The 12121-nt window shown below is 37.2% G+C and overlaps 3 protein-coding genes across 6 annotated transcripts; 2 read left to right on the forward strand and 1 right to left on the reverse strand.

Annotated features, from left to right (window-relative positions):
* The first annotated feature begins 226 nt into the window (after positions 1–226).
* On the forward strand, positions 227–3823 carry LOC104218445 (transcription factor bHLH49). Its single transcript, XM_009768941.2, has 9 exons — positions 227–338; positions 775–1611; positions 1688–1897; positions 1983–2048; positions 2155–2223; positions 2571–2642; positions 2739–2927; positions 3099–3186; positions 3270–3823. Exons 2-9 carry the CDS (start codon positions 820–822, stop codon positions 3305–3307), a joined length of 1524 nt encoding a protein of 507 aa, XP_009767243.1. The 5' UTR covers positions 227–338; positions 775–819; the 3' UTR covers positions 3308–3823.
* A 2196-nt stretch (positions 3824–6019) lies between these two features.
* LOC104218447 (putative pentatricopeptide repeat-containing protein At1g68930) lies at positions 6020–11658 on the forward strand. Of its 3 annotated transcripts, none has more exons than XM_070160646.1 (3): positions 6020–8733; positions 10313–10943; positions 11164–11658. In XM_070160646.1, the coding sequence occupies exon 1, from the start codon at positions 6069–6071 to the stop codon at positions 8298–8300; it is 2232 nt and encodes a 743-aa protein (XP_070016747.1). In that variant the 5' UTR covers positions 6020–6068; the 3' UTR covers positions 8301–8733; positions 10313–10943; positions 11164–11658. The 3 variants fall into 3 exon arrangements, with proteins under 3 accessions (XP_070016747.1, XP_009767246.1, XP_009767245.1); XM_009768944.2 differs by having other exon boundaries at positions 10326–10943; XM_009768943.2 differs by having other exon boundaries at positions 10349–10943.
* LOC104218446 (uncharacterized) lies at positions 8970–10439 on the reverse strand. 2 transcript variants are annotated; one of them, XM_009768942.2, is made up of 4 exons: positions 10345–10439; positions 9863–9971; positions 9468–9788; positions 8970–9383 (listed from the first exon to the last, which is right to left on the reverse strand). In XM_009768942.2, exons 1-4 carry the CDS (start codon positions 10437–10439, stop codon positions 9330–9332), a joined length of 579 nt encoding a protein of 192 aa, XP_009767244.2. In that variant the 3' UTR covers positions 8970–9329. The 2 variants fall into 2 exon arrangements, with proteins under 2 accessions (XP_009767244.2, XP_070016748.1); XM_070160647.1 differs by lacking the exon at positions 10345–10439 and adding an exon at positions 10060–10338.
* Positions 11659–12121: the final 463 nt, after the last annotated feature.

Raw genomic sequence — 12121 nt, forward strand, 5'->3', positions numbered from 1 at the left:
TAATGCAGGCGTGGGTATAAATGCAGGAGGGGACCTTAGTTAGTAATCTTTCTTTTTCGGTTCCCTCAAATACCCAAATTTCTTTCTTAACTTCTTTTCCTCTTCTCTTTGGATCCTTTTGACTGTATACTTTTTCAATTTATCTCTTTATTACTGTTTATTTTTATTTTCCATATAGAAACTAACTGTAAATAACTCTTTCAAGCAAAACAGTAGCCAAAAAGTTAAAAAGATTTGATTTTTATCCCTTCCCTTCAGGTAAAAAAATTAAAAAAGAGCTGTTCAAGTTCAAGAATGGTGTACTAGAGTATCAAAAGTAGTACACAATCTGAACTAAGGTATCTTTTTCCTCTTCACCTACTTTTACTCTGGCTAGGTTTTTTTACTTTAAATGAATTTTATGATGTTCCAAGTTAATGACTTTGTTCAATGTATTGCTTCTGAAACAATTTCTTGAGCACTTTGTTGAACTGGGGTTGTGTTTTCTTGGACATTTGGGGGGGTAGGGGGCTGGTTGCTTGGGATTTTGTGAAATGCTTTGGAACTAGCTGTTTCCTTTTTTTTTTGTATGAACTTTTGATACTTGGGGTTTTTATTTTGCTTCATTTTTAACTTAGTCTTGGTTCAAAAATTAGGATATAAAGAAAAGTCTTGATCTTTGTTGAAGTTAGTCCAATAAGGGACAATAAGAACATTTTTATGTATCCAGCTTGTTGAATTTCAATGGTTTAGGTTGTTTTCTTGATACTGAAAAGTACTGTTGTGTGGTAAAAGAGGAGTTTTTCTTAGGTTTGGGTAAATTTGCTACACTTTCATAATATGGATATAGCTAGCAAGAATGACAGTGAACCCGAAAAGAGGAATAATGAAGAAGTCGTGAATTATCAATCACCAAATATTTCCTCAGAATGGCAATTAAGTGGGAGCAATTTGACTAATGTGTCTATGGGGATGATTCAAAGTAACAATCAAATGGTTGATACATTTTGCCCTACTTCTTGGGATCAGCCTACCAATTCGCCGAGCTTAGGCTTTTGTGATGCTAATGTTCAAATAAATCCTAGCACTTCAAATCCATTGGTAACACTCGGTCCTAATTGGACTCCAAATGCAATGTTGAAAGGGGGAATGTTTTTACCTCCTGCTCCTATGATGCTCCCTCAAAGTTTAGCTCAGTTTCCGGCTGATTCGGATTTTATTGAAAGAGCTGCAAGGTTTTCTTGCTTTAGTGGGGGGAACTTTGGTGACATGATGAACTCTTTTAGCTTGCCCGAGTCAATGAATCCTTACTATAGGGGACCCCCACCAATGCAGGGTCCTCGAGAGCTTTTAGCAAGTAATGGGTTGAAATCACCTTTTGCTCAGAAGCAGCATTTGAGTAATGTGGCCGAAAGTTCCAAGGATGTTTCTTTAACTGTTGACCATAGGGACACTGAAAGAAGCCCCCTCAAAAATGAGAAGAAGAGTGAAAATTTTGATGAAGTAGGTGCAGTCTCTGGTAATGAGTCTGGTGAGGCCGAATGTAGCGGCCGTCAAGAAGAGATGGATGGTGCAGGCGAGGAGTCTTATGGAAAGAACATTGGCTCAAAGAAAAGAAAAAGAGGTGGTAAGGTAGGACATTGTTAGTATATTTTGTTTGATTGTCCACAAGATAGTTCTTGTTGCAAGTTCTTTGTCTTTTTGGCAGGATACTGAACCACAGCAGCCACCGGCTGAATCTGGTAAGGATCAAATTGAAATTCAGAAAGCGGAACAAAACTTGAATTCAGTTGCCGGCAAGTCCGGTGGAAAGAATGGTAAGCAGGGGTCTCAAGCTTCAGATCCAACTAAAGAAGATTACATACATGTTCGGGCTCGAAGAGGCCAGGCAACAAATAGCCATAGTCTTGCAGAAAGAGTAAGACATCATATTAGAAGCTTATAAGTTATGGAATCTCATAGTTTATCTGTTTTGGGATTGACTTAAGTGATTTTGATTACAGATAAGGCGGGAGAAAATTAGCGAACGGATGAAGTTTCTTCAGGATCTTGTACCTGGTTGCAACAAGGTTGGTATTATTGGAATCAACTAGCAATTATGTGTATCATATATTAGAACTTTTAGTAGGCATTTTCTGTTTTAAGTTACTATAGAAATGGGTGGTGACTTTGCAGGTCACGGGCAAAGCTGTTATGCTGGATGAAATTATTAACTATGTACAGTCACTGCAAAGGCAGGTTGAGGTATGCAATTAATAGCTTATTTTTTCTAATCTTACTTTTCACATTAATAACAATGCCTGCTTTCCTTCAGAACCCTCAATTTCAAAATATATGTTGATGATTTGGTTGCTTCGCATAGTGCTGTCTTGATTATCTTGGTGGCTGCATAATATGTAGTCTTAATGAATTCTTAATACATGCGTTCAAGTTACGAATATGTGAACTCTAGCTTTTGGTTGGTCTAAATGTTTTTGTTAATCTGTGTTAAACTCTATGTTTCTCGGATCCTCCAAAAATGCTGCCGTCACCGTGTCGGATCTTATCTTTTAGTCTGTGCTTAAGAATGACTAGACTCCTTTTTATTTCAGTTCCTCTCAATGAAGCTTGCAACAGTCAACCCACAGCTGGATTTTAATATTGATGGGCTCCTAGCCAAAAATGTAAGTGGTTCACTCTTCTGAGAAATGACATGTAGCTGAGCATTGTGGATAAATTCCTCCTATGGCTTGAAATAAACATATACCTTTTTGTTGCAGATCCTCCAGTCTAGAGCAGGTCCTTCATCCTCGCTTGCTTTTCCACCTGATATGACCATGCCGTATCCTCCCTTACATCCTCCACAGCCTGGTTATGGAATTCCTAGTGATGCATTTCGTAGAGCTATCACTCCCCATTTAGCCGCTACTAGTGGTGGGCCTAGTGAATACAAGCATCCTTCATCTGAGGTAACATTTGTGATTCCTGTATGTGTGCTTTAGGTTGTAGTGATCATATTCTTGAGGAATATAACATGCAAGTTGTAATGCTGGCTTATGCATGATTCTTTGGACTATTATAGCATAAGCAATCTTGATCGGTGGTCTGACTAACCATTTGCATTAATTTGTATAATCCAGGGACCGAGTGTATGGGATAATGAGCTACATAATATTGTTCAAATGGGATTGAATTCAAGTATACCTCTATCTAGTGAAGATTTAAGTGGTAATTTAATGCTCCTGCATGATTTTTCTTCTCTGAATTAGCATCAGCTTCTCTAATAATCTCAAACATCTTTGTTTGTGTAGGTTCTTTGCCAGCAGGCCGGATGAAAGCAGAACCTTGAACTCGTTATAGATACCAAATGCTTAAAATTACCCATTGTTGGGGGATTGATGTGCGGTGACTATGTTTTTGTGTTGGGGAAGAAAAATATCCGAGAAGCTATTGCATCGAGAGCTCTTCCTATTTCACATTGCGCGACACCCCCATCAAGTAGTTATCAGTGAAATCCTGTACAGTAAGTCCAAGATGAGTTTTTATTAATGGTGCATTCACCTCCTCTTTATATAAGTGACACAATCGGCTGCCACGAGAGTGAATTTATTCCACGAGATTGACGTTCTTCCATCAACAACAACAAATGAAGAATCAAGAATTGATGTTTTGCTTCTTGAATCTTTTGTTTTGGGGCTAGAGGGGGAGGGATGGTTGGTTAAATTCTTGTTCATTCCATGTGAAACAACCTGAAATTGTATGGCCTGGGAAAAGCAAATGAAGTTAGACACTTCTTTTCTTCCAAAGCATTCTTTACATAAAAAACTGTTTAGTTACTTCATATTAATGAACAGTCTATCGGAAACAGTCTCTCTGCTATTCTAGGGTAGAGTTAAGTTTTGCATACACACTACCCTCCCCAGACCCTATTTGTGGGAATTCACTGGATTTTTTTTTTTTTTTTTTTTGTTGTTGCATATAATGAACACTGGACCAGTGGTCCTTTTTTATCTGCTATAAATACTGAAAACATGGTAGGAAAGGTTTCTGAAACTTTCTTACATGCATTATCATTTCAATAAGGGAAATTTGGGACCATGGAATTCATAAACAATTGAAATAAAATGCTGTGTTGATAAGATTCTGGGTGTCAGATGTTTGATCATCTTACAAATTCCAGAATTTAAATGAAAAAAAAAACATCTTGGTAGGACAAGAGGAAGAGAGTTTATCTTACAAGTTTCAATATGTTTGATCATAACTCCAAATATATCAAATGGAAATAGTTCACTTTCTGAAGTGAACCAAAGGGATGTTAATATATCCGGTGCGGAGCTAGGATTTTCATTAACGAGGGTCAAAATATAACAAAATAAACTCACCAAGAAATTAAGGGGCGTCAATATTATATATAGTATGTATACATATTTTTTTAAAAATTAACCTAGTTACACAGTGTAAGTTTTTGACGAAAGGATGTCGCTTGACACCCCTTGAGTGCATGTGGCTCCACTACTGAATATATCAATGCATCTAAGGGTGTAGCCTAGTGGTTAATAAAGTAATGAAAATCATGAGAGAATAAGGCTTAATTTTCAGCATAGATAAAATATATATATATATATATATATATATATATATATATATATATATATATATAAGGTGATTTTTTACTTACACCTTGGAAGACAGAATTACATTTAGAGGTAGCAGGTATTCGTGAAATAATCCGAAACCATTGTTATTAATATGTGGCACAAACATATATCGCAGATAACCATATGGATAACAGAATCAGCAATGAGATACACAACATAATGTTAAAGTTGGTATCATTGCTGTGTCCCCAGATTCATCAATTTTTTATGACTCTCAATGTGAAAAAAATACTTTTCAAGTCTCTATCTACTTGCCAAATGGCGGTACCATCAAGTTATTTTATTGTTCAGCTTGGTGTAGCATCTTCTTGTTAGTTTCATGATGTTGAGAGGGCACAAGTACACAACCAAAGAAATCGGTTCGAGCTTTTGTTTGGTTTGCTATGTGCATTGACTCCGATTAAATTTAACTTCGCGTCAAAAGTCTTACATTAAGGGGTCGTTTGGTAGGGTGCATAAAATAATGTTGAATATGGTGTATTAGTAATGCTGGTATTAGTTATGCTTGCATTAGTTATGCTTGCATTAGTTATGCTGGTATTAGTTATGCTGACATATTTCTTATCCGTTGTTTGGTTTGATGTATTAAAGCATTGCACAATTTCTAAAAGAATTGATTGTTTACAAAAATGCCCTCAAAACTAGTCCATACTCTAACTTTTTAAAAGAAACATATGTTGAGAAATGTTTTTATATGAAAAAGTTTTAAAAAAATTATTTTATTTGTCTACCTATATTGTAAAATAAAATTAAATATTTATTTATAAAAAAGGAAATATGTTAAGTATTTATTTATTTACTAGGAATATAATTTTGTTTCTCACTATTTGGATTATTTTGAACTTGCATTAATATACTAACTAGCATATTTTAATCAAGCATAATTTTGAAGGACAATTTTGTCTTTAACTAAGCTAATGCATGCATTAAAACCCATTGTATTGCTAATACCATTGTTTTCTATGCATTAATTATGCATAGGATAATACCAAATAGGATGTATAACTAATGCATAGGTTCAAAATGTCTACCAGACAATATATTATTAATACACAAAGTTAATGCATGCATTAGCTTATCCAATGCATCCTACCAAACGACCCCTAAGGGTGTGTTTGGTATGAAGGAAAATGTTTTCCTAGATGATTAGTTCCGGCTGACCGGTCAATTTTTGAATCTTATCACACTTTAAGTTATTTTAACCGTAAACATTATATAATTTTACTGGTATAGTGAGTAAAGCTCAGCTACTTTATTGAAATAAAAAATATTTTTTATAACTTCTATGCTAATATAGTTTGTAAAGAAAAAAGGAAAAAGATTTTGTGATTTCTTATCCATCGGCCATTGCTCTCCTTTTGTTGTTAGGATAGCACGTGATCGATCCACGTGAGTTCGAATCCGTCGAGTATAAAAGTGGCCAACTACCCGCCAATTTCCCTTTTGAACACTATGTCTCACATTTCCAACCACTACTGCTCTCTGCTCAAACTTTGGTGTGAAACGCAAAACCAAAACCAAATCAAGAAGCTCCATTGCTTCATTCTCAAAACCATAGCAAACCCTGAAACCTTTTTGCTAAACAATCTCATAAACACGTATAGTAAACTCAACAACAAAGAGTATGCACACAAAGTGTTTGAACAAATTCCCCAACCAAACCAGTTCTCATGGAACACCGTTCTTTCTGTTTATTCCAAGTCCGGAAACCTGGTACGAATGGGGGAGGTGTTTAGTCTGATGCCAAAACGAGATGGGGTGTCTTGGAATTTGATTATTTCGGGGTATGCGTCTCAGGGTTTGTGTATCGATGCGTTAAAGGCGTATAAGTTGATGTTAGAGGATGGAAGAATGAGTTTGAATAGAATAACATTTTCGACAGTGATTATATTGTCATCGGACAATGGTTGGATTCGGATGGGTAGGCAAATTCATGGGCAGATAGTGAAATGTGGATTCGAGGAGTATGTTTTCGTGGGTAGTCCTTTGGTCGATATGTATGCTAAAGCAGGGTTTATTTATGAGGCTGAAAAGGTTTTCCATGAGTTGCCGGAGAGGAATGTGGTAATGTATAATACGATGATTATGGGTTTTTTGAGGTGTGGGATGGTGAGAGAGTCGAGAAGTTTGTTTCAGGATATGCCTGAAAGGGATTCGATTTCTTGGACAACGATGATTTCGGGTTTAACACAGAATGGTCTTGATAGGGAAGCACTTGTCTTGTTTAGGAAAATGAGGTTAGAGAGGTTGGGTATCGACCAGTTCACGTTTGGGAGCATTTTGACTGCTTGTGGAGGCGTTCAGGCTGTTGAAGAAGGAAAACAGATCCATGCTTATATAGTCAGAACCTCTCACAGTGATAATGTGTTTGTAGGTAGTGCCCTTGTTGACATGTATTCAAAGTGCAGAAACATCAAGTATGCCGAGACCACTTTTAGTAGAATGTTGAACAAAAATATTGTCTCTTGGACTGCAATGGTCGTCGGATATGGACAGAATGGTTATAGCGAAGAAGCTGTTAAGGCTTTCTGTGATATGCAAAGAAATGGGGTTGAGCCAGATGATTTTACTTTAGGAAGTGTGATAAGCTCATGTGCAAATCTGGCGAGCTTGGAAGAAGGAGCCCAGTTTCATGGTCGAGCATTAGTATCAGGCTTGATATCTTTCATTACTGTTTCTAATGCACTTGTGACCCTGTATGGTAAGTGTGGCAGCATAGAAGAATCTCACCAGCTTTTTGATGAGATGTATGTTAAGGACGAGGTCTCTTGGACAGCATTAGTGTCAGGATATGCTCAGTTTGGAAAAGCGGCTGAAACAATTGATTTATTTGAGAAAATGCTGGTACATGGTCTTCAACCAGATGGAGTAACTTTTGTTGGGGTTCTTTCAGCTTGCAGTAGGGCAGGACTTGTGAACGAAGGGAAAGTCTATTTTGAATCGATGGTGAAAGAACATGGAATTACGCCAATTCTTGATCATTATACTTGCATGATTGATCTATTCAGCCGAGCTGGGCGTTTAGTTGAAGCAAAAGATTTTATAGAGAAGATGCCTTGCACGCCAGATGCAATTGGTTGGGCTACACTTTTGAGCTCGTGTAGAACCCGTGGTAACATGGAAATTGGCAAATGGGCAGCAGAGTCCCTTTTAGAACTTGAGCCAGAAAATCCTGCCAGCTATGTCTTACTCACAAGCATGTATGCTGTGCAAGGAAATTGGGCTGAAGTGGCTCGTTTAAGGAGGGCCATGAGAGATAGAGGTGTGAGGAAGGAGCCAGGATGTAGTTGGATCAAATATAAAAACAGAGTGCACATTTTCTCTGCTGATGACAAGTCAAGTCCATTTTCAAATCAAATATATGCAGAACTGGAGAAATTGAATTCTAAAATGATAGACGAGGGTTATGTACCGGATGTAACTCATGTCATGCATAATGTTGAAGAGTCCGATAAAATTAAATTGCTTAACCACCACAGCGAGAGGCTTGCTATTGCCTTTGGTTTGATCTTTATCCCCCCTGGGCTCCCCATAAGAGTGGTAAAAAACCTAAGGGTATGTGGTGATTGCCATAGTGCAACTAAAATCATTTCTAAGATCACCCAGAGAGAAATTCTTGTAAGAGATGCAGTTAGATTTCATCTATTTAAGAATGGAAAATGTTCTTGTGGAGATTTCTGGTGATAATTTGCCCACAATTTCAGATCAGTAACGAGGTCCAGTTATCCTCTTTTCAGTCTCTTACTCTCTCGCGCGATTAATTTTCAAGCCATAGCGAACAAGTAAAGAAGGAATGACAGAATGAAGTCGCTAAAGGCAGGAATCCATCCTTCCATTTGATCAAAGGGAACTGTTACATGCATCGTGCCGGTCCCCGTGTTAGCACGTTATATGAGATGAGATGCGAATAATCTCACTGTTTTGGAGTATACATCTGCTTCCCATGAGAGGACTTGGCTATGTCTGCTGGTGGTATATATTGGCTCAAATTACAGAAGACTGGGGAGCCATTCTGAGAAGCACTACAATTCAGCGCTCATCAATTTCCATATTGAGTAGCTTGCAAGTGTGAAACATGGAGTATCTGATTTACGAGGCTGCCGATCTTCTTAACAACGTAAGTTAACCATAACATAGCTGATTATTGACTAATTACAGCCCTTCCCTTTAGACATTGGCATTGCTATCTAATTCTGTTAGTTTTGGGAGAAAAATATAGCTCTGTTGGTAACTTTTGATTCATAAACACATCAATGTGCCTAAGTTTTAAATTGCAGTTATTGACTTTTGGATAGGAGAAGCAGATGATTTTTATGTATCTCGTAAAAAGAAATCAGTCTTCTGCTCTTCGGATGGAAAACCACTGAGTTTTGAGAATTTTCTTTCTTTGCCTTTCATATTGTTATATGAGACAATTTACAATCTTTGTCCTAAGTGTTCATAAGTTACCAATACCTAATGTACTAGTTGAGTACAATCTACATATCGACACTTCTGCCTTATGTGATTCAAAAGAAATAGATATATTGCTAGTCTGACTAGACTCTAACACCAATTAATTCCAGTACCATCAAGGAATTTAATGAAGATAATTATTCATACAACAAAGCAGCTGTGGTAATGAAACATAAATTTAAAGTTTGGAAGAGATATAGCTTCTTTCAGTTTGAGACCCAAAAGCAAGGGTTTAGTCCATAGAAGCAATAACCATATCTAATCCCATTGTTGTATTGATGGGAGCAACTCTGACTGACTTTCCTGTGGATTCTAGAATATTGAAGAAAAATCTCATTAGACTAAAATATAGGTGTATGCTACAATGAGCGTATTAGAGAAGCCAGAAAACATTACCTGCAAGCGATAACAGATTTCAAAAACTTCAGCAAGGGGTGCCCAGTCTCCAAAATTCCTCTCAATAAATTGGTAAGCAACTCCACTCTTTCCTCTGCCAACGATGAAAAGCCCTCCCTTTATCTCACCTTCACCCCTGAAGTTTTGCTCCACCCCCATGGCTTTTGCTCGCTTATAATTTGCAATAGCTCGAGGATTAAATAGAAAGCCTGATATGAACCTGTCTTTTAGCAGATTTCCTCCTCCCAGAGCTTTATAAAATTCCATGCTTTTGTCAAAAAGGACTACACCACCCCAGTATCGAGGCCAGAAATCCTTTAACTGGATAACAAAACCCAGCATAATGAACCAGGTCCTTTCAAGGAAATGTCAGCTAAAAGTAGGGGAAAAGTTACCTCTGATTCTATTTGCTCATGAAGAACAGCAAATAATTGAACCCCCAACGCGTCAAATATTGGTTTCTTTGCATAGAGTTGGTGGGCTTCAGCTCTGCACATAATGCACCTGTTTCCATCGTGTTTTTGGGATTAGATTCAGTAATTCATGCTCATAGAAAAAGATTTAATTTCATCTTCTTATAAAATATAAATACCACTTGTTCTTTAAGGGGAAAAAACATTCCTAGGTTATATCCTTCATCAATGTGTCCAACGTCTAGTGGGATCACATGCATTATTGGATCTTCTACCGTGATTGAAGTTTTATGCCGATGTTGGCTTGAGTTTCCTTGTGAAATTCTTGCAAGAGGTTTCTTTATGTCTGTTTAACCTATTATGTGTAATCTCCTATAAGAGGCAGCATCCGAGTCATAGCATATCCATTGAACTACAATTTACAAATTATAGGTGTTAATTGCAGAAACTATTTGATGTTTTACCCAGGACGACGAATGCATAGAATCACCGCTGGTTTATCACGCCAGAGCTCTGAAGCCTTCATTGGCGGAGTCTTTGTTTTTACCAAACGCTCCATTCCAATCTTGTACTCTGGCGTTAGTTTCTGAACTGAGATATTCTCAATGGTAGAATAAGGAGCAACATTCTCAACTAGTGGGGTGGCCTGCACACAGCCGCATGCTCTAGGCTCATCTGGCATTGAAGCTACAATTCCCTTAAAAACATGTCCATCTTTAATTTTGAAATCAGCCAATGATTGTTCAAGGGATACATCATTAGCTGTATTGGTTCTCCTAAGGGATCTCGTCATACTCTGCTTCCTGGAATTGACAGCAGAAATCTCTCTCCTGTAAAGACTCTCATTCCTCGAGGCACTTCTTCTCCTCACTTGGAGATCATTGGCTTCTGGCAAAGAATCTCCCCCACGTGCTGTAGTTCTGTCTGTAAAACGGGCAACATGGCCCCTTCTCATTCCATACTTTGCAGTAAGATCTACTGCGCTCAAGTTAAGAAGCTCAGAAAGGGAATTCCCGAACTCCTCAAGCTTATCTGCATATTGCATCAGTGCATGATCATGCAGGTATGATCTTATTTCCAGTGCATCCTTGAGCAGGAAAGAAATAAATCATCAGAACAATATCTTATTTTGTTTCTTACCTTTTTTGAGATGTGCAGAAAACCAGCTTGACAAATTCCTTTCCATAGTTTATTTAGGATTTTTGATTAAGCACAAAGAAGTTTTATTGATCTCTTATTTCTTTTGTTGGAACTTTATTTTTGTGATACTTTATTTTGTCTAGGGAAACAGAAGAATCACTTAGTTGTTTGCAAAGATTTGCAAAAGAATATGAAGAACCCCAGATGTTTATATACAAGATAACAAGAAGGGTGAATTTATCAGTAAAGAGAACCTTTTGCCGTTGAGTCATGTTCAACTCGTTCATATCGTCTGCATTCATAATCTTCAATGTTGGTACATCATCCCACCCTTCCTCCAACAGCTTTGGAAGAAGTCCTTGCAGCGATCCATTTCCAATAAAGTCCTCAATCGCGAAAGAAGCCATCTCCTTTCTCAAGCAGAGAAACAGAGAGACTTGGAAGAAAGACCTGTTTATATATATGCAATCAATGAATGGACACACTTAGTTTATATGTCCAAGTTTGAAATACATTCACTTCGACAATGTCTATGGCTGTGATTAACTCCTGTCCCAATGTAACGTGCAGTCTTATAGTGATTGATGAATTAAGAACTTTCAATTGCTAATGATAAACAAAGTTATCTTTTTGTTGAAGGATTCTACAAAGATAGCTACTTTCGTAGCAGAAGTCATAGCCATTTATATATTAACACGAAACATTATTTAACATACTGTATACTGTTGGTGGAATATTTTCCAAAAATTAAGATTTTGGGTTTTCGTCATGACCTTAGAAGGATGAAATATAGGCTGAAAAATGGGAATATTGACAAATGGAAAAAGATAACTTTGCTCTGAAATCTTCTTTAGTTTAATCAGAAAGGGGCAATTGAATATTTAAAGCTTTTAAATAAAAAGATTTAAATCTTTGTTGGCGATTATGTCACAACTGCCGGCCAAACATTTTTGCCAAAGCTGAACCAGTTGTTCTCTTTAATTTTTTTTCTGTTTGGTCAGACAAGTTCACAATCGACTGTTCATCATTTAGGGTGTTCAAGAAAAATCGAAAAGAAATTCAAGTCAAAAAACCACATCGTTGCAAAAAAAATCGACATGT

This window comes from Nicotiana sylvestris, chromosome 10, assembly GCF_000393655.2.
Source record: "Nicotiana sylvestris chromosome 10, ASM39365v2, whole genome shotgun sequence".
In the NCBI taxonomy this organism is placed as follows: Eukaryota; Viridiplantae; Streptophyta; class Magnoliopsida; order Solanales; family Solanaceae; genus Nicotiana; species Nicotiana sylvestris.